The 22,066-nt window shown below is 41.5% G+C and overlaps 2 protein-coding genes across 2 annotated transcripts; both read right to left on the reverse strand.

Moving 5' to 3' along the window:
* Positions 1-4,504: 4,504 nt before the first annotated feature.
* On the reverse strand, positions 4,505-18,191 carry LOC118557971 (gastrula zinc finger protein XlCGF7.1-like). Its single transcript, XM_036128508.1, has 2 exons — positions 18,101-18,191; positions 4,505-8,230 (listed from the first exon to the last, which is right to left on the reverse strand). The coding sequence occupies exons 1-2, from the start codon at positions 18,189-18,191 to the stop codon at positions 7,392-7,394; spliced, it is 930 nt and encodes a 309-aa protein (XP_035984401.1). The 3' UTR covers positions 4,505-7,391.
* A 94-nt stretch (positions 18,192-18,285) lies between these two features.
* LOC118556136 (gastrula zinc finger protein XlCGF8.2DB-like) lies at positions 18,286-19,367 on the reverse strand. The gene has a single exon (XM_036128025.1). It carries the CDS (start codon positions 19,365-19,367, stop codon positions 18,489-18,491), a length of 879 nt encoding a protein of 292 aa, XP_035983918.1. The 3' UTR covers positions 18,286-18,488.
* Positions 19,368-22,066: the final 2,699 nt, after the last annotated feature.

Consider the following 22,066-nt stretch of genomic DNA (forward strand, 5'->3'; position numbering starts at 1 on the left):
AAATAGCTTTATTGTGATTCCTGCAGGGAGAATTTCAAATTATATGGACACTACAATGGGAAAGTAGGAGAGTAAAAGAAAAACAAGAAGAGAAAAGAAAAATGAAAAAGAAAAAAAAGAGAAAGAAGAGGTGAAAGAAAGAAGAGATAAAAGGAAGAGAATGATAAAACTTCCTCTGTCTGCTCCATCACCTGGAAAGAGACACAAAAAGAACAGCACAACCAACAGACATAAAGCAACAGATACAATCGTGTAACACCGTGATACCATTGCTAAATCATATGTATTATTATTTAAGCTGACATGTGTAATGTGATACCTAAAAAAAAAGGTAAAAGAAAGTAAATAAATTATAGCCTTTCTGTATATAAGTGAACATTTAATACCTGGGACCCAGCACCTGTGGGAGATTGTGAGAGTGCACTAGTTTAGGTGAAAATTATCCAGAAGTAAATGGCTTGATAGTGATTGTGGAGAACCGAAGACCCACCTTCCCCGAGCACAGAGGCAGGGGTCAGGGGACCCATAACCCCGGACTCCCAAAGGGGCCCCCAAAGCAGTGCGCCCGAGAGGGGCCTTCACAGGAAATGTACAACCCCCCCCTGAGGAAAGAGGAGAGACGACCCCGAGGAAATCCCCCAGCCACCGCAATGCCGACGCCCCCAAGAGCCGCGGGGACGAGCCCATGGGCTCCGCCGGCAGCCGGCCCCGCTGAAGTGGTCCTGGCCATGGGCCCTGGGGGCCAGAGGCCCCAGGGGCGCCCCGCCCCCGCGGCAGGGGCCCCGGCCGCCCCCCGGGGGGCCAGGCCCCGCGAAGCCACCGCCGGGAATGGGCCGGCGCCCACCCGGGAACCCGCCCCAAACCCGAGGACCGTCAACGCGCCAGAGGGTCAAGGCGCCCGCCAACGCTGCGGAGGAGGGCAGGACGTGGGGGGATGGGCTCCGCACCTAGTGGAGACTTGAGATGATCTTGGGAGAGGGAGCGGACCGAACCCAAACCTGGAGAAAAAAAAAAACACTCATTCACACCATCCCTCCCTTGTGCCCCACTCGCCACACACAGACACCAAAAAAAAAAATAAATAAATAAATAAAATAAATAAATAAAATAAAAAATAAATTAAAAAAAAGGACGCTTTACACACATTCTCACATAGCATTCACATCCAAAAAACCCAAGTGGGGGGGGGGGGGGGGGTCACCACAATTCAACAATACGACTGCCTGTGCCCGACCCCCCCGGCCCCGCCCCCGGACCAGGCGCCCCCCGGACCAGGCCCCCCAAAGAGGGGGGGCCGACACGACCCGTACGGGCCATCCGACCAGAGCCCCCCATCACCCACTATATACCTAATAAACCCCCTCCCACCCCGACCTTACCCTAGCCACCCCTGCCCCCCATCCCTTCCTGGGGAGAGCAGAGGCGTCAGGCCCAGATCCGGTAAGCCGCCGGCCAGCCGCAACAGCCCCCCGCCAAGACCCCGTACCCAGTGGCCCGCACCTCCTCCAGGCCCCAGACTCCGTGCCGCGATCGGAGATCGGGGGTGTGCAAAAGACCCCCGATCCTCCCTACGCCCGCTCAGATGTTGTGTTGTTGCATGTTGTTCTCAGGTGTGTTTAAAACTGGGAGCACCGAAGAGGGTGCACGGCACAGCCCACCCCCCCTCCGGAAGGGAGCTGGTGCCAGCGCCCCCCCTCCAAGCAACTACCCAGAAGAACCCTCAATGTCTAAATGCGAGAGGGGGTGAAGGGAGCCGCCCGGGGCGAGGCTCACACAACATAAGCCCCCCCCAGACGTCTTCCCCCCACCCCACCCATATCGTGGCCTACATGGATGTGCGTTGTGAAAATGTTTGGAGTGAAAGTGTCTAAAATGCATGATAAAATTGGGGAGAGGGACGTCACCAAAAGGTGGCAACCTCCAGTAACGCCCTCTCCCCAAGGACCTACATGTGTGGCGGCGTGATGGAGCAGGCAGAGGGAGGAGTCCGGGGATGGGGAGCAAAGGACTGGGGAGCCAACCCAGGGAGCCAGCTCCCCTACTGACTCCAATAGGCACCCCCGCTCCCCGAAAGCCCCACCCGGAGAAAGGGGCCGCAGGGCCCGCCAGCCAACCACCCACCAGGACCAACACCTCTACCTCCCCCAGCCCACCCCCCATGCCTACTGTATTTACCCCCCCCCAAAAAAAAGATTATTAATAATAATAATAATAATAATAATAATAATAATAATATATAATTAAATAAATAAATTAATAAGATGGGGGACCCTGGCCAGCCAGCCCGCACGAGCCATCCCAAACCCCACCCCCCAGGTGAGACCCGCACCGGGAGACTACACGGACCAGGACCGGGACAGGGGGCCGGACACAAGCCCACCAGAACGTCCACCAACCCCCCCCCCCCCCCCCCCCACACCACCCGTAGATTTAAACCCTCCCCAACACTAACATTCAAACATCTCACCATACATTCGACACTAGACATCCAGGCTGGGTAAGTCACTACTCCCCCTCCCTCCCCTCCCCCCACTAGCAGAATGCCAACCCAAAGAAGGGGAAGAGCATCTGCCCTGAGATGTTAATGACCATGCCCCCCTACCAGCTCAACAGGCCCTGAGGACCCCCAGCGCACCAGAGGCCCCGTGCAGGGGCGGACACCCGGGCGCACGCCGGCCCAGACCCCAAGCGGCACACCCCCCGGAACCGGAACCCCCGAGGCCCCGCCGGGGCCCCCGCCCGAGGGCGGCGCGCCCCAGGGACCCCAGGCCCCCAGACCCACCCAGGACCCACCCAGCGACAGCACAGCTACCAGGTCAGTAACCCACGTCCGTCCCCGCGTAGCTCCCCAAGAGCGCCGCAAGCGGTGCTGTGGGCCACCCGTAGGCCTCCCAAGCTCCTCCCATATGGGGGCAACAGACCCTGGAGTCAGACCCACCAAGCGCCCCACTCCAAGTGCCCCCAGAGTCCCAGGAACCCCTCCACCCAGCCACTGCGCCCTGCAGGAAGCAACCCACCGCCCCCCATTCCACTAAGTGATAGTGCTAATCAAAGGAGCCCAAAGAGATCGAACAGATGTGGATGCAGATGCTGTCTCAAGATTAATATGATCCAACAAAAGATCTCTATATTGATTGATACTGAGATTCTCCTTACTTTTCCAATTCATGAGGATAGTTTTCTTTGCGATACATAGTGCAGTGAAAACCATGTAAACTATTTTATTCCCCAGAGGGCTTTCCTCAAAATTACCAAGCAAGCAAACTGATGGGGAAGGTGTAATTTTACAGCTCAAGCACTTTGATAAGTCCTTACATATCTGTGTCCAGAACCTCTGGACTGGTGTGCATAACCATAACGCATGAATATAATTATCAGGATGATTGCCTATGCAGTGTGGATGATTGCCTATGCAGTGTGGACGTATGATTATTGCTAATTGAAGCAACAAAGTGTAAAACAGAGGGGCCGTTTAAGCTTTGAAAGAAAATGAGTAATAAAAATGAGAATATAAATGAATAAACAATAAATATGAACAACAAAAACTTATGGGTGAAAATGTTGAAGTGGCCATTACATCAACAGTTAATAAGATAAATTAATTAATGAATTTTTCAATAAGCAGATTAAACACTGAAACTTTGCACTACCTGCTGATGCGAAGGAGAAATTGCAAACTCTGCATTTACTGGATATCTTGAAGTAAGTAGAGGCGCAAATAAGAAGCAAATAATTAGGATGGTGCTAAGATCTGCCTCTCCGGCAGACATCAATAAAATGGCACAAAGGTTAAAGGTTTAAATGGATAAAACTGCAAAATTAGCATAATGACTTTTTTTACTAACTAACAATGGTGAATTAAGGAATAAAGCAACAGTGAGATTGTTTTGGAATCACACGTGGTTACCTACAAGATTAAAGGAGATTTAATATCACAATAGTTACCCTTTTAACCAGATGTAAAAACATCCTGATGGACGAATACACATATTATTGAGTTTTTATTTGCCTAGGGGTCTTTTAGACCAGGATCCTTTAAATATTTTCCTCTTACCTACATCAATGAAAGGAAATAATAGTTGCACATTTTGGATCTGGTCAGGATAGTAGAGCAACTCCTGGACACAAAAAAATTAAAGGATAACAGCTTGAAGATGATATAAATTAATGAAGGCTGACTGAGGAACATTAAAGCTGCAAAGGCACCCAACACTGGATCTCCTGCAGTACAAAGAACATCCAATTACAGAGGTCTAGACAAATACGGACACAGAAATGCGTTCATACAACAAATTCCTTTAATCCACAGATTAAAATGCAGTTACTAAAGCTAAACAGAGAATTAAAAGAGGAACAAAATTAATGCTGATGATTTAACCACAGGTGGTCAATATATAAGGGGTTTGAAGGAACTACACTTTTTGATCAATATTCACGGTAGACAGCGATTGATAATGACATGAAAATATGCAAAAAAAAAATTCTACACTTTTTTTCTGTTTTCGAACAGAAAACAAAGCCTTGTGTTTGCCAACAATCTTCACGGAGCAGCTTATTGGAGGAAATGCAAAATTAAACGCTCATTGCCCGAGCCAGAGCTGAACACACATTGCCATCCAGCTGAATCTGCTACAAGCAGGGGAACAAGAAGAGTACTGATGAAAACTGGGCAGAAGAAGCCAGAGAAGTTATCCTGATATGGAAGAGAGTTGCCTGACCCGACCACTTATGCACAATTTGTGGCTCAGAGGACATTCAGAGCCATGAGCTCTGAATGGCCTGAAGGCTTTCTTTACTTGCTGTTCTTGACATACCGACTCTTTTCATATTGTGTTACTGCTTTTTCAACTGCTCTGTTCCACTGACTTACATGATCCTGTTTGATTTTCTGTGTTGTGACATCTATACTGTGACGTTGCATTATGGTTTTATGATAAAGAATGGAAACTGTCTGCTACGGACCCACACACCAAGACCTACAGTTGATGCAATCTTTTTGCTTTGATATAAGGAGAACCAGGATCTGATTAGAACCAAAGGTCCTTAAAATACTTAGTAATGATAATTTTCAGATTTCAGACGGAGTTTTCTGGCTCAGATTGACTGAAAGCGAGATTTCCCTGGGGGTCTCATCAGTTTTTACCATCTCTTAGAGGGGATGGAGTTTTCTGGTGGGGACAGGCCCCGCCCGCCCTGTGATACCCCCTACTAGTACTCTTGGATTTTTAAGGCATGGAAGTGATGAATGTTTGTCCATGGAATGGAGAGTTGAGGACCAAGTAAGTGGTTTTTCAGGGTGGGGGAAGAGTAGATGGATTTGATCTTGGTTACCGAACATGCTTAGCTTACCTAGTCTAATGTAAAATTTAAATAATGTGCACGTAGGAGCCTAAAGCAGGCCTTACTCAATTATTTGAATCCTAAATTGTGGCTAAATGCTGGGACTGTGGTCTTGGGTGAAATATTCTGAATTCTGTATTATTCATGCTGATTGGTGGTTAACGTTCCCATTGATGTTTGTCCGGCCTATTTTCTTTTTGGAATTTCTTTTGTTGTGGGGGCGGGGGCTAACGGACATTTGAACTATTTTGTTATGATGTGCTTTGGGGCACATCAATAGGGGGATTGTTAGAGATTATGAGATTACAGAGACTGGACTGTGAGGTTGGTTACCATGGACTCTGGAGGCACAGAGTCTGACATACTTGGATTGGACATAACGACGACTGTTTGGGGAAAAATGTGTCAGTGAGGACACGTCTGCATTGTGGTGTGATCTTCTCCACCAATGTGATGAACAGAACGCTGATATACTGTGAACGCCCCTGAATGGGTGGGCAAATGCTTCCTATTTAATGTCTGTGTGAGGGAACAAACGGGGTTCTCAGGCACCGGTTGCGTTGTTTTATGAGAATCCAGTACTGAAGCTGTAAACATCCCTCTTCCTTTTAGATTAAATGGTAAAAGGTAAAACCTAGTTACGGTTTGAAGAGTATTTTTATTACTACAGAAGTCTACAATAGAAACACCACATTATCAGATAAAAGAACCTGGGGAGACCAAAAACAGGTCTATTATTTAACAAAATCATGCTCGTATGTCCGCTTTGTTTAAGAAGAGAATAAGCAATTGGACCAGTTACTGTTGGAACCAGAAAGTCTATATAAGTTTACACACCTTCATATGTTTTGGTTTGTATAATGAGAGCTTCATCTGTTTGCTACATTTGTCTAACTTGCAATATTTGCAGTTCTTGTTCAGAACGCTATAGGTCAGGATTTGACTCGCATCATTTGCGTCACATTATGACATCGGAGTAAAATGCTCTCCGAAATTGGTATAGCAGTCCAAAGCGCCTTCTATTCCCACAAAAGTTTTCTTACTCAGGACCCCATGAAAGGTCAAGGAACAGGAGGTAAGAGCTATAATTAGGTATTTCAAGATGGAGCCAGATGGTTTTAGGTGTGCATTTAAAACATCAACAGATGTCTAAAATCAAATATAATTTTGTCAACGAACCTTTCAGAAGCTTCCATAGACACGGCATCATCATCTGAGCATTCCCAAATGGTTTAAAGGCATAGGGATCTTAATATGAAGAAGGTAATCTTGAATGTTGTGTTAAGAAATGTATTAATGTCATGTACATGTGAAAAAGTGAATAAAAAAAACTTTTACGGGCAAAAGCGTTGCGCTTTAAGGTCTGATCTGCTGATTATAAGTGTGTGTATCTAATAAAAATGTGAAGATAAAATGTAATGCTGATTTTCTTGAAAGATCAGTTTTAACCGACAGTAAAATCCAAGCATTGTGTTAAGGGTTGAACCCAATCCATGAAAAACATAATGATAAAAATCACCAAGTTTGATGTGTTAGACTGGAAACTGGCATATAAGATACTTCCTGTATACCTTTTTATAATCATAGCAGAAACAGAAGGATTTAGAGATTATCATGACCAGCCAAGCTTATGTTTCTTTTTACATAGCATTTGTAAACTTCTGGTTTAAACTTTATGTGAACATTATCTTAACCATTCACATCACTCACCCATCAAGGATAAACATCGATGTTTCTTCAAACTTAAATTCTGAGCTTCGCTATGGGGAACCACTAAAAGTAATCTCAATCAGAAAAAAACATCAGACAACCGTGAATAAATCTCACTACCCAGGGGGTCGGGCCTTGTGATTAGAGCAGCATGCAGCAACTAAGGACACACCTGTACTACAGCTCAGTTTGAACAAATTAAATATAGTGGAAAAAACTATAAACGTTTTAAGAAAAATCTAAAAATAAGCTAGTAGAGAAATGCTGAAAGTCAAGTGAAGACGGTTCCCTTAAAATAACAAAAACTCACAGCAAAGTTCAACTGTGCACTGAGTTACTATTCATAGCAGAGCCATTTTAACTTCAGTATGGATTCTTGTGTGTTTGTTTAAAGAAAATTTCTGGCTAAAACGTTGTCCACATAGATCACAACAGAAAGGCTTCTGTCCTGTATGTATTCTCATGTGTTTGTTTAAAGTTCCTTTCTCGCTAAATCTTTGACCACATAGATCACAACAGAAAGGCTTCTGTCCTGTATGGATCCTCATGTGTGTATTTAAATTAGATTTTCGGCTAAATCTTTGTCCACATACATCACAACAGAAAGGCTTCTGTCCTGTATGGATACTCATGTGTGTGTTTAAACTTGCTTTTCGGCTAAATCTCTGTCCACATAGATCACAACAGAAAGGCTTCTGTCCTGTATGGATACTCATGTGTTTGTTTAGAGTTCCTCTTTCGCTAAATGTTTGTCCACATAGATCACAACAGAAAGGTTTCTGTCCTGTATGGATTCTCATGTGTGTATTTAAATTAGATTTTTGGCTAAACCCTTGTCCACACATATCACAACAGAAAGGCTTCTGTCCTGTATGGATGCTCATATGTCTGTTTAAATGTGATTTGTGGCTAAATCTTTGTCCACATAGATCACAACAGAAAGGTTTCTGTCCTGTATGGATTCTCATGTGTGTGTTTAAATGTGATTTGTGGCTAAATCTTTGTCCACACAAATCACAACAGAAAGGCTTCTGTCCTGTATGGATTCTCATGTGTGTGTTTAAATGTGATTTTTGGCAAAATCTTCGTCCACATAAATCACAACAGAAAGGCTTCTGTCCTGTATGGATTCTTATGTGTGTGTTTAAAGCGTATTTTCCAGTAAATGTTTTGCCACAGTCTTCACAGCTAAGCTTCACTCCTGTCTGGACTTTCCTTTGTGACTCCACATTTTTCTTCTCTGTAGAACATTTCTGATATCCAGAGTCTGACAAGTGTTTCATCTCAGAGAGAGGGTTCTCTACATCATTGTCCTCTTCATTCTTCTCAGCGTCTTCATTCTTTAAAGAAATGGAAGTATCTTCATAATGTTTTATCCTGGTGAATTCTTCTCCATTATTCTCTTCTGGAAGCTCTCGGCCTTCAATTTGGTCTGGATAAAGCTGTGAGAGCAGCGGAGGCTGTTCATCATCCAGACTCTTTATGGGAGGAGCAGAGACTGGAAACCTGATGGCATTAATCACCTCCTTCCCATTGAGCTGCTCTCCTGGCAGACTGATGTAGACTCCCTCCTGTTCCTCCTTTATGTGGGGGGACTTTGGGTCATGCAGGTCGCCAGGAGGTCTGTGGTCTAAAGAAGCTTCTTCTTTAACAATCAGCTTCTGCTGAACATCTGCAGAAAACATTGAAACACATTATGCACATTACAAAGTAGTTTGATCTCAAGCTGAACTGAGACAAATTTTAATAAAGATATGTTTAATTATTTTATTTAACTACTACTTTTGCTTATTGTTTATTTTGCATTGCTTTTCTTATGTCTTGTTTGTTTACTGTAAAGTAATCACACCCTTGGCATTTTTCATGTTTTGTTGCCTCACAAACTGTCAAGTAAAATACATTGTTGAATGACTGAGTTTGCACCATTTTATTCATAGAACATGCAGAACAGCAAAACACAGAATGAAACTTTTTTGTTTAAATTGGCACGTGTATAACATTCGTTATCATTGTCTCATCTTTACCTTGTAAATGGAAGAAGTAAAATTCTAATTGGCTTCAAAACTCAGCCCCATGTATCGGGTATTGGTTTGCCTGATGTTAAAATAATCTGTATCTGCCTTAAAAAACCCTGTATGGGTCGATCTCTAATGCGTTATAAATGTAGGAGACAGATGTTTAACTTTCTGTACATCTACAAGTGTCTTTCTGCTTTTCTGTTGCTTATTTGAAAACATAAAATTGCTTTTGGGTGTTTAAGACACAGTGTCTATCCATTTCTATGGTGATGATCTGATGGCCTGTATATAAAATATTGCTGCATCTCATGCCCTTAGGATAAGCTTAGTCACCCCTTCCACTATGTTCCAACAAAGTGCAAGTGATTTTGTCTGATCGGCTGCAACTGAATCCAGTGAGTTTTTGCCTTTAGCTGCAACACAAGACACAAAAACAAACTAAACAAATCCTTACTGTTGATAGGAGCAGCAGTCAATGGAAACCTGCTATCAGTCTCCTCCTTCACAAGGAGCTGCTCTCCTTCCTGATGGACCCTGGGTTCCTCCTGTTCCTCCTTTATGTGGAGGGGCTCTGACTCCTGCTGCTCCTCCTTAGGACTCTGTTCTTCAGGAGCCTCTTCTTTTACATCTGCAGCCAACACTGAAACACATTACATGCATTATGAACAACTAGATCTTTACAATGTTACAACAATCGTAAAGATTCAATTTAGAGAAAAGTATTTGATCAGCAGTGTAGAGAAAACTGAACCTCAGGAACTGATGGATTCAAACAAAAAATTCTCACTGGTATCTTTAGTGTCATTCTGTTGTAGAAATTCAATGCAAATACCCATCCATCCATTTCCCAACACATCCCTGTGGGGGTCGCGAGAGATGTGGTGCCTATCTCCAGCTGTCAATGGGCCCTGGACAGGTCACCAGTCCATCGCAGGGCAACACAGAGACAAACAGGACAAACAAACATTCACGCACACACTAACACCTAAGAAGAATTTAGAGAGGCCAATTAAGGCCTCTCTTAGGCAAGGCAACAGTGCTTCAATGCAAATATTTTGTTAAAAAGAAGAAATTGCTAAATTCTGCATGTGTTATTTTATTTATTTTAAAAACTTTATCATTTTTAACTAGTTCAGAATTTCCGCTACATGTACTTGATCATGGCACACCAGCACGGCAAAAAAGCTGCCAAACCTTCACAATGAAATTTAAAAAAGTTAAAACAATGTACATTTTATCTCTATCTATAAATCTATCTTTCCCTGTCTAACTATCTATATATTTATATCTATATCTCTCTAGCTATCAATTTATATATTGAGATTGATTTATATCCATATCTCTATCTCTATCTAGTGTTATGGAAACATATAATAATTTTTGTGTTAACATGTATTTTTTTAAAGCTCAAAGAGACATACCGTTATTTAAACTAGTTTGGGGTCTACAGAGGGGGAGGACAACAGGCACAATGCGGTACCGCGCACGTGACGTCACCGTCTCAAGAGCAACGCCCCTTTTGCCGCTTAGGTAGGGCATACAGGAGAGAACGCATACAGGAGAGAACGCACGGATAACAGATATGACCGACTTTACAGCCGTTAAACTTTCCCAAGACGATGTCCCAGGCACACGGATTACTGGTCGCACTGTCGAAGAACACACCAACCTTCAGCTCAAACGATGGCTTGAGGTTCGAGGGCTTAAAAAAAGACTGGAAAACTGGCCGAGTTGATGAACGGTAAGCTTTGTTTTTTTTTTTCCTGCGCGGCGATCAAGGCAGCGTCGGCCGTTTTTTTGTTGTTGTTTGCAATCACCGTCCAGGAATGGGTATATGTTTAATGTTTGTCTCATTTGAAATGTTTTTGAGTAAGCCTGGTAGCAGGCTATCATGTTAGCGCCTGCTACCATGATAGCCTATATGCTATCATGGTAGCAGGCGCTACTTTATTAACATGTCGGTCACCAAAATACTCTTACCTTGACTTGATGTCGCTGGAATTGGGTCAGGATGTTCTTCGGTTGGGCCCTTTCCTCCAACAAAATGCTTGCTACATATGTACTTGAATTTGGTAACTTTTTCCGGGTTGAACTGTTGTGTAGGCCGACCGCCCCGGTCCAAGCGTACACATTTCTCCTTGGCAGTCTTGAAGAAAACATCCTTCATATGCGGCCGATCAGCGTACCTCGAGTCGCTGTTGCACGTTCCATAGCAACAATGTTTAAAAACCATGGTCTCAGATTTGGAAAAAGCATTTGTTTACCGAGTAAAACCAAGGGTAACGCACGTCTCTTTTACAGCGACACAGCGGCGGACTATGCAAGCATGCCCTACTGCGTACCACGTGATGTGACGTCATCGTGACGTTGTGTTTCTAAAAATAGCTCGCGCGCGGTACCGCATTCAGAGGGTGTTTACTTTTAAGGTTTGAAAGCTATTTAATGGTTCTTGAGGTCATCTGGGTTGACCCCTGAAAGGACATTTGGGTGATAAATCAGCGTTACTTCAAAATGATTCATGGGAGAACAGTCTCCTTTGTTTCAGAGCAGATAGAACCTGGAGCCTCAATGTCTGGGCGACTTTACCGAAAGTACCAATCGCTCTGGAGTCACTACTGAGGCAGCACCGAGAGCTGCTATGAGGGCTCCTAATTCCCTCAACAGTATCTCACAGGTATCAAACTGCCAATAGGTTCATGTTTAGCATGATACAAACACTGTTCACACCCTGACCTATCATCCCCCATTATTGTAGCAGTGGCAACAGTGGTCAGATACAAGCACTTAAGAACTTTCAGACAAATGGGGATTAGGGATGGAATTATTAGTGTTACAGAATTAAAAGTATGATAAAATAATGTGGAAAAAGTATTTTTGGAGGCAATCTTTTTGTAAAATGTAAATACATTTAGAGCAAAAGAAAATAACGTACAAATGAAAAATCTCTTGTAATAAATACACAAGATAATAAATACACAAGATGTAAATAACAGTTCAAGAAATAATGAATGAATAATGATTGAAAATTAGTGATTTAAATGAGAAAAAGACATGCATTAAAGCAAAGAAAAAAAAGTACGACATTTAATTATTGAAATATAACTAGAAAATTTCTGAAGAAATTTAGCAAGGCGACTGTCTCGTTGGGTGCGTACCGTACCCTGACTGAGTGGAATGTGTGATTTTTGTGTCTACAAAAATCATTGGAGCATTTCTGCAGCGTGTAGCAGAGGCAAAAAGGGGTCAAAAATGAATGTTTGACACCTCATAAAACAGACATGCTTTATCCAACATTGCCCAGGTTTGTTGTGGAGCTTTCTCTCTAAAGGAAGTACAGACTCTGTCAAGCAGAAGTTTGTATGACCTTCCTAGAGCTACTTCTGGTTAGCAACATGCTAACCGTTAGCCACTAACATGATTGTGTTCAGTATCACCGGGTGATGGTACTCTGTTAGTTTGGTTCAAATCCTCCGCTGGACAGTGCCTCAAAAAAGGAGATAATATGATTTAGCATGGTTGTTGTTTATTATGTCGCCATGGTAACTCAAAATTACTTATACAAAAAGGGCACTTGACTGGATGAAGAGGCACTTTTTGACATGTATAGTATACGGGGGGTGAAAATATAATATACTTATCCTGCCACACCAGGTTTTGTTCCTGCGACCTCTGGAGTGCCAGTCCCACAACTTAACCAGTGGACCAAACCCCAGTCATATATAGACCTGCATTTGGCAGATGATAACTGTATACATGGCCATTGAAGAGCATTGGGTGAGAGATGGTGGCAAGCAGCACTTCGTTTCTCCGGAACCATAAATGCTAGAGACGTAATTTTTTTCTGCGTTTATTTCGTAACGGATAGGGGAACAGGACAAGCTATGGGTTTTTGCTTGAAATGTTGCATGGGACTTTTTGGCATGGTTTTTCGCTAATTACGTTGCCATGGTAACTCGAAATGGCGTGAAGCACAAATAGCACACTTCACGGCATCAAGAAGCACGTTTTGATATATATTTTGTGGGGTTAGACCATATGGTTCGGGCTGTATTAACGGTGAAAACCCTTATTAGGTGCATAGTAATAGGCAATGTATGCATTTGCATGGCAGTCGCCTAAATGTAGTTTGTAGCTGTTTAGCTGTTCAATTAGTTAATCAATGTCTTTTTATGAAGTTGTTGCATTTAATGGCACATAATATATATACTTTAGCTACTTTTTGCCCGTGTTTATTTTATTAACGCATTTATTTATTCTGCATTTATTGTGAATCATGGCAGGATTGGTCCTCCATAGAAAAACAGCCAGTAGATAAAATGCTACCCTCTTTCTAGATAAGATAAACCAAAAATGTTATTCGGAGGAACTTTCCCAGGCAGAAAGATAAGAAAAACTTGATGCTGAACGATGCTACATGCTAAGCTAGCATTAGTAGCTACTATCATAGACATAATATAAGAGTAGACCCCGCATTGACTGTCGCGGCGCAGGAATTACGGCCGCCAGAGATACAGGTCTACACGTGAATTCTATATATAGTCCAAGTTTTTGTGACTTAGTCTCCGTGCTCCGTGAAGGCATCAGAGCTTTAGACATTAGTGAATAAACAGCATATATATATATATATATATATATATATATATATATATATATATATATATATATATATATATATATATATATACACACACACACACACACACATACATACATGTGTGTATACATGTACAAATGTCTTTGTGTATATAGTAATAAAAAAATTATGGCTGTTTTTTGCAACATATATACATCCTGTCAGAATATTCTATAAATTTTAACCCCACTAATATATTGAAATGCACTGGACAGTTTGTTATAATAGCTATAGTTTTAAAGTTTACAGCAAAAAAGAAAAACGTTAATATTGAACATTAGTTCAATATTCAGCGAGTTATAGTTGATTAAAATTGATTCTGCGCCTGGTCAACACAACACTGAGCTGAGCTGTCAACCGCCCCAAGATGGCGCCCCTAAATCCCGTCAGCGCCCATAGGCGAAAGCGGTCGATGCGGGGTCTACTCTTATATATGTCTATGGCTACTATGCTTCATGCTAAGCTAGCATTAGCACCTCCTGTGCTACATGCTAAGCTAGCATGTAGCACAGGAGCACAAACTGTAGCACAGGAGCACAAACTGGCTAAGCCTGCAGAGCTGCAGGCTTAGCCAGTTTTCTGGGGGAAACCCTGCAACGAGTTCTGATGAAGAGGAGGAATCCATCAGCTACTGAAAACGGCTCCTAAACTTTAGCTCCATCCACACAGTTAGCATGAAGAAGGAAATCTCCAAACCTGATGGGTGCAGCAGAACTCTGGGCTGGAAAACATCCCCCATCATTGGTGTCTCCTCTGCTGCGTCCTGCCGCTCTTTGAGCTCCTGCTTCCCTCCAGTTTCTCCGCTGTGCCTCCAGCTGCTGGACTTCTTTCCAGACTTCATCACCTGCAGCAGCTGCTGCTCTCTTTCAGCTTCACCAACACTCCCGATTCTGGCCTCACAGCAAAACACCAAAGGACAAAGGACCAGGAGGGATCAATGCGGCTGCGCTTTGGCAAGAGGTGCGTCACAACCCGATTTGACCCGGAACACCAGCGGTACCGTCGGCCCATTTGCGCATAGACATTTACTAAAAAGAGCAAACCCCACATCGACCGGTGTCGCTTATGGGCGCAGACGGGATTTGGGGCCGCCATCTTGGAGCGGTTGCCAGCTCGGCTCAGTGTAAAGTGTTTAACAGGAACAGTGAACTGTCAGCGCCTAAGCAAAACTCGCGGAATATTTAATTAATTCACCTCTTTTTTTGCAAACCTTAAACATGTAGCTATATATACATGTATAAAGATACGCTGTTCACTGTATTTAAATATTTTAAATGAAGTTAACTGTAATATAATATTCTAACCTGTAAATAATTTTCAAACCAGCTCCTCTTACACACACACAGACATACACACAGACAATATATATATATATAGATATAATATATAGTAATTATATATAATTATATATAGAATATATGATAATAGAATATATATATATATATAGAACATATATATATATATTATATATAAATATATATATATATATACATACATATATACATATTATACATACAGATATACATATAATATACATACATATATATACATACTATAAGTATAACATACTACATACATATATTACATACAGACTATATATATATATATATATATATATATATATATAATATATATAATATATATAATACATACATACATACATATATATATATATATATATATCTATATATATATATATATATATATATATATATATATATATATATATCTAATAATATAGATATATATATATGCATGACAAGAGGCTGCATGTATTTCTGGTGTTCTCCATCCCTGTACTGGTCCTGGTTGATTAAAAGCAACAGGACATTTGATTTAGGTAAACTAGATTATAATAGTTTGAGGTAAATCCTCCTTCAAAGTAAAAAGCCAGGTTATCTCTCTGGAACATTTAAATAATCTGAAAGTAAAGTTTAAACACTTTTTTACCAAGAAGAAAATGATAAAACACACAGACCTCGTCTGAGCAGGTAGTGTAAATAAACTGTTTCTGAATAAGGTGGGTCCTATACCCTGTGGGTATAGGATTGATTTCTGATGAAATGATATGTTCTAAATCATGTTAATAATTCTATAGTCTTAAATAACACACTGAATTAAGAAGATGGGAATAAGAAGAAAGGCCTCTTTATATCAGGCACAATGAGAGGCTAATTCCTTGTCCCTTGGTTTTTTCAAGTTTGAGAGTTTAATACCTTATTACTCTCCTTCAGGATATGCCAACATTGTCCTGATGCAGGATCTATGAGCAGCTAAAGCAACTCTGGCCCATCATTGCACCAGATTAGATGACAAAGGAGCAACTTTTCCTGACAGGTATCAAGGATTAGGGGACCGTCTTTAGGTGCTGACCTCATCATGAAAACAAGACCTTAATGACAAAAGTTAGTTTATGTGGTATAAAAATGGCAGCTACTAGTGTAAGATCAAATACCAGAGGACTTCAACACGGGGTCAACTAACTAATTTCAATCCCATAGTGATAAAAAAACAAAAGAATAATATAAACATAGTTAATCTGATATTTAAGACTAAAACACATTAAATAATAAAGGACCTGATTGAAATAAACCAAATAATTCACATATTGAGCATTAAGGTAATGCACTTAATCAGAATAATACAACATCAGAACAATTTTCATATTTATGTCAGCAGGGTAAAACCTGTTTTTGCACGATGCTTTTTCACTGTTGAGTTTGGTTCTTTAACTTTTTCTGTTTGTGAGTTTTGTCTTCTAAATATTCTGAATCATTTTTAAGGTTTTGACCAAATAAAACAGTTTCCTTGACATCCTGTCAACACCTGACATTTCACTGACTAGACCCCAGTGAGACGCTGAGGTTAGTTCTCAAAGACCAGGATTATGAACAAAAGGCAGCAAACTGTGAAACACCATTAACCCTAAAATGAGACATTATTTACTGATAAAGCCCTCAAAACACATTATTTCAAACACTGAAGTCAATCAGCAACATGTGTGTCACTGCAGAAACTTTAGTCCATGTAGCAGTTCTCAGGTAAAGAGGACTTGTGTTTTCAAGGCACCTGGACAGCTACAGTTTGTGGAAGGAGGAGGATTTGCTGTTCGTTGCTTTCAGATCATCATGTTCTCCAATCAGGTCAGCTAAAAACTGCAATTTTCAATTCAATTCAATTCAATTTTATTTATATAGCGCCAATTCATGAAACATGTCATCTCGAGGCAAAGTTAAAATCAATCATATTACACAGATTGGTCAAAAATGTCCTATATAAGGAAACCAGTTGATTGCTTCAAAGTCCCGACAAGCAGCATTCACTCCTGGAGAAGCGTAGAGCTACAGGGAGAGTCGTCTGCATTGTTGATGGCTTTGCAGTAATCCCTCATACTGAGCAAGCATGAAGCGACAGTGGAATTGCACCACAGGCATATCTCTTCCAGTCACTGCCTGATTATCCATGAAAGGACTGTCGTGTAGCTGCATTTCCACTGGGTGAATGATATTTTATAACAGTTATATCATAAAGACAGCATAAAGTTCCCAACCATATCATTGCTTCCATTTTTGATGCCTATTTAGCAGTCTTATCTGCAATTTCATTTCCTTTAATTTCAATATGTGCTGGTATCCAGACAAAGGTAACAATAATACCCATCATTTGAATTTGATACAATACGTGCTGTATTTCAAGCAAAATGTCTAATCTACTTTCGGAAAAATTATTTTATATACTGATTAGTGATTAACTTGAATCTGAACATGAATCCAGGGAGGGATTACTGGTAATGGTACAGTTGGACAACAGTTAATTTGATCAAAAGTAAGTTATTTTGTGTGTTTGTTGCACTATCCTTTCAAAACTTCCTGTTTGTCTCCTCTCCCTTTCCCAGCACAACTGTGGTGTTTCTCTGGTTGGATGATCTTGACTATGACCCTGTAAAATTACCCAGTAATGTAATAACAATTGTGTTCTCCTGATTCCTAATGGCATTTACTCCAGTTTCAAGTTACAATGCTAAAATATTTTTTTAATGCTCCTGTAATTATTCTTAAAGCTTACACTCTTTTTAAGGGATGAACTTGCTGCCCCCAGACTGCCCCTATTCTCGGTGTGGCTGGAGAGTCTTTGTTCAATGTATTCTTTAAAAAGCAGCTCAAGACACTATTTAGTCAAGCGTTTACTTAAATGTAAATTTTTTTTTACCTTCTTCAGATTAAGATCACTATTCCTTCAAACCATTTGGGAACGCCCAGATAATGATGTTACGTCCTTGGAACCTTCTGATGGATTTATTGACAACATCTGAGCTGATTTGAGAAACAACTGTGAATGTTTTAAAGGCATACTTAAAACACTGTGGCTCCACCCAAAAATGTCTAATTATAGCTCCTACCTCTTGTTGCTTGACCTTTCATGGGGTCAACAGCAAGACTATTGTGGGAAAAACCGGTGGATTTGAGGCGCAGTTCCACTAGCCCGCCCATTTTTCCTGCCCTACTCGGCTCATCCACCCTTTGATTACACTCAGCCGGTTTAGTGATTCCACTAGCCAATAAAGGCCTGGAAGAGGGACACACCTCCTGGGCATGGCTTTTAGTGCTTTCTTTGATTTAAAACTTTTGAATCACACCATTTGCAGTAGACCAGAAAGGCAGGAATAGCAAAAGGCCACTTATCCACGTTTATGACCAAGTTGTGCAATATGTGAAAGGGTAAATGGTACTACTTACAAATCTCACTACCTAGGAGAGTGGGCCTAGTGGTAAGGTTTGAGTTAATATTCACAGCATAGCTATCTCCCCTCCTGTATGGATTCTCATATGGGAGTTTAAATGTGCTTTACGGCTAAATCTTCGTCCACATAGATCACAACAGAAAGGCTTCTGTCCTGTATGGATTTTCTTGTGTGCATTTAAAGTTCCTTTTTTGTTAAATCGTTGTCCACATAGATCACAACAGAAAGGTTTCTCTCCTGTATGGATAATCACATGCGTGTTTAACTGTGATTTTTGGCGAAATTTCTTTCCACATATATCACAAGAGAAAGGTTTCTGTCCTGTATGAATTCTCATGTGTGCGTTGAAGGTTCCTCTTTCATTAAATCTTTGTCCACATAGATCACAACAGAAAGGCTTCTGTCCTGTATGGATTCTCGTGTGTGCTTTTAAATTTGATTTAAAGTTAAATCTTTTTCCACAGAGATCACAACAAAAAGGTCTCTGTCCTGTATGGATTCTCATGTGTGTGTTTAAATTTGCTCTTTGGCTAAATCTCTGTCCACATATATCACAACAGAAAGGCTTCTGTCCTGTATGGATTCTCATGTGTGAGTTTAAATTAGTTTTTTGGCTAAATTTTTGTCCACATAGATCACAACAGAAAGGCTTCTGTCCGGTATGGATTTTCATGTGTGTGCTTAAATTTGATTTATAGCTAAATCTTTGTCCACATATATCACAACAAAAAGGTGTCTGTCCTGTATGGGTTCTCATGTGTGTGGTTAAATGTGATTTGTGGCTAAATCTTTGTTCACATAGATCACAACAGAAAGGCTTTTGGCCTGTATGGATTCTCACATGTATATTTAAATTAGACTTTTGGCTAAATCTTTTTCCGCATCGATCACAACCGAAAGGCTTCTCTCCTGTGTGGATTCTCATGTGTGTGTTTAAAGCACATTTTCCAATAAATGTTTTGCCACAGTCTTTGCAGTTAAGCTTCACTCCTGTCTGGACTTTCCTTTGTGAATCCACATTTTTCTTCTCTGTAGAACATTTCTTATATCCAGAGTCTGACAAATGCTTCAGCTCAGAGAGAGGGTGCTCTACATCACTATCCTCTTCATCTTTCTCAGTGTCTTCAGTCTTTAAATAAATGGAAGCATCTCCATTAACTTCTATCCTGGCGGATTCTTCTCCACCATTCTTTTCTGGAAGCTCTCTGCCTTTAATTTGGTCTGGATAAAGCTGTGAGAGCAGCAGAGACTGTTCATCATCCAGACTCTTTATGGGAGGAGCAGCGACTGGAAACCTGATTGTATTAATCACCTCCTTCCCATTTAGCTGCTCTCCTGGCAGACTGATGTAGACTTCCTTCTGTTCCTCCTTTATGTGGGGGGGCTTTGGGTCATGCAGGTCAGCATGTGGTTCTTCTTTAACAATCAGCTTCTGCTGAACATCTGCAGAAAACATTGAAACACATTATGCATATTAGAAAGTATTTTGATCTCAGCCTGAACTGAGGCATATTTTAATCAAGATTCAATTCTTAATACTACTACTACTACTATCTAACTACTTTTTCGTATTGTTTATTTTGCATTAAAACACATAATAAAACAACAGAAAACTTCAGCATACATGATTGTTACAGTTTTCCCCATAAAGTCAGTTCTTTGTAGAGCTACCCTTTTTAACCTTAAAAGTGCTAAAGACACAATGTTGTACTTTTCTGCCACATTTAGTAAACCAAAATGTTTAAACTTCAAAACCTCACTTATCTATTTACAGGTGCACCCGCATAACATCGTTTTGATCAAAAACCTTGGCCATTTATGCAAATTTGAAGGTCTCTAGCGTCATTCAGCAACTGAGGAAGGGGACACCTCCCGCAACCCAGCAGACTACTACCGCCAGGTTTACCCCATTTTTTAAGGTAAACCCTGGAAAGATTTAACTCCCTCTTACACTGAGGAAACAAGAAGGGTGGGGTGAGCAGACACTAATGCACCTGTGGACAGGTAGGCAATGAGTGGTTGGAATAACAGTGGTGTACTGAAGAAAATGATGGAAGCCAGGCAGCTTTGAGGTCCTCAATCTCCTTTTTCTTTGGTTTCTCCAAAAATAATTAAAAGTGCAAGTGCAAAAAAATAAAGTGCACAAAATCATAGCGGCAACGGTTTCCTGGCAGCAGCAGAACATCTCAATTAATGAACTGGAAGGCTTTTAAGCCGGGCATACACTGTACAAATTTTTCAGTCGTGGTACTTATATACATCTCAAACTGTGCGACGGAACCGCAGGGTTTAAAAGTTCACCGCTCACGATCTGTGTACGGCGCAACGCTCGGACGCGACCGGAATGCTCATACTGTACGTCCGAACGTAGACAGAAGAAGAAGAAGACGAAGACGACGACGAAGAAGAAGAAGACGGAAGTGTCTATGGCTACTGTAAACATTACCGGAGAGAAACGCGCTGCTTTGGCAATATGTGCAATTTTGTGTGCAGAAAGCCCTAAAAAGAAAAGGCCAATCACCCCCCTGTACGATCAAGCTGAAATTCCGTCCGATTCAAAAAATGCTCGCACGACTGAAGAATCGGCCCGAAAAGGGTAAAAACTCGTACAGTGTACGCAGGGCTTTAAAGGGTTCAAACCAAGCTATGTAAAACAAAACCACCAGGGATGTGCAATGACATTAGCTGTATCAAAACCAATGTAAAACTCATCCATTAATTCACTGTGAGTGAATTAAACGCTTAGTTAACGTTGACGAGCAGCCACAGAACTATGGCGACAGCGAGCTTTTCAGGCAGTGGAAAGATGTCGAACAAAATGCGGTAATTTGCAAAACATGCCGTAACACCATTGCCACAAAAGGTAGCAATAGCACAAATTAGTTTCACCTAAAAAGTCATCCAGTGCAAAACGGAGAGTCTTGTAAACTCCGCGTGTCAACCCCCCCCCCCCCCCCCCCCACATACACACACCCCGAAGGAAACTTTAATTAAACTAGCCATAAAACTGTTGAAACTGGCGTCTTCTTTTGCTAAATCCCATATAACAGAAAAAATGTTTGTTTAAAATTTCCCAGCACCTAAAGAGCAACGGAAATATTTTTGAATTTTTGAGCTCATGACTTTCTTATATTTTTTAGCGCTAAGGTCGAAGCACTGAGAACTCAGATGACGCATCTGTTCAACGAGCTGCTTTGTCTCCTGGTGTTGATCAAGGGTTCTTGGACTTCAAGGCTATCTATGTGGCTGAATTAACTAAAATTGTGGCTCTTTACCTGACCTGTCCTTTGGACCCTCTACCAGCCTAGGCGATAATGTCCCTTTTCTAGTAGCACCAACTTAGGGTGTGTTGCTTTGGTACGCTGCACATTTTAGGCCTTCCCACTAGTAATGGATCAGTAGAACCGTTACAATGTCCAGCGCCTGATTCTCTGGGGTTCCAACCGCAGCTAGTCGACTTGTAGGCGTCTCTTCAGAAGGCTGTCCGTCTCTGATTGGCTAACGGGGGGAGTTACATTTTGCGTAACAACAGCGACTCCAGAACTAGAATCAGACCCACCATATATTTAAAAAAAACACAACCACCGCAGCAGATACCGAGTAAACTAATAGACGTTGAACACA

Source organism: Fundulus heteroclitus, chromosome 24, assembly GCF_011125445.2.
Source record: "Fundulus heteroclitus isolate FHET01 chromosome 24, MU-UCD_Fhet_4.1, whole genome shotgun sequence".
NCBI classification, from domain to species: domain Eukaryota; kingdom Metazoa; phylum Chordata; class Actinopteri; order Cyprinodontiformes; family Fundulidae; genus Fundulus; species Fundulus heteroclitus.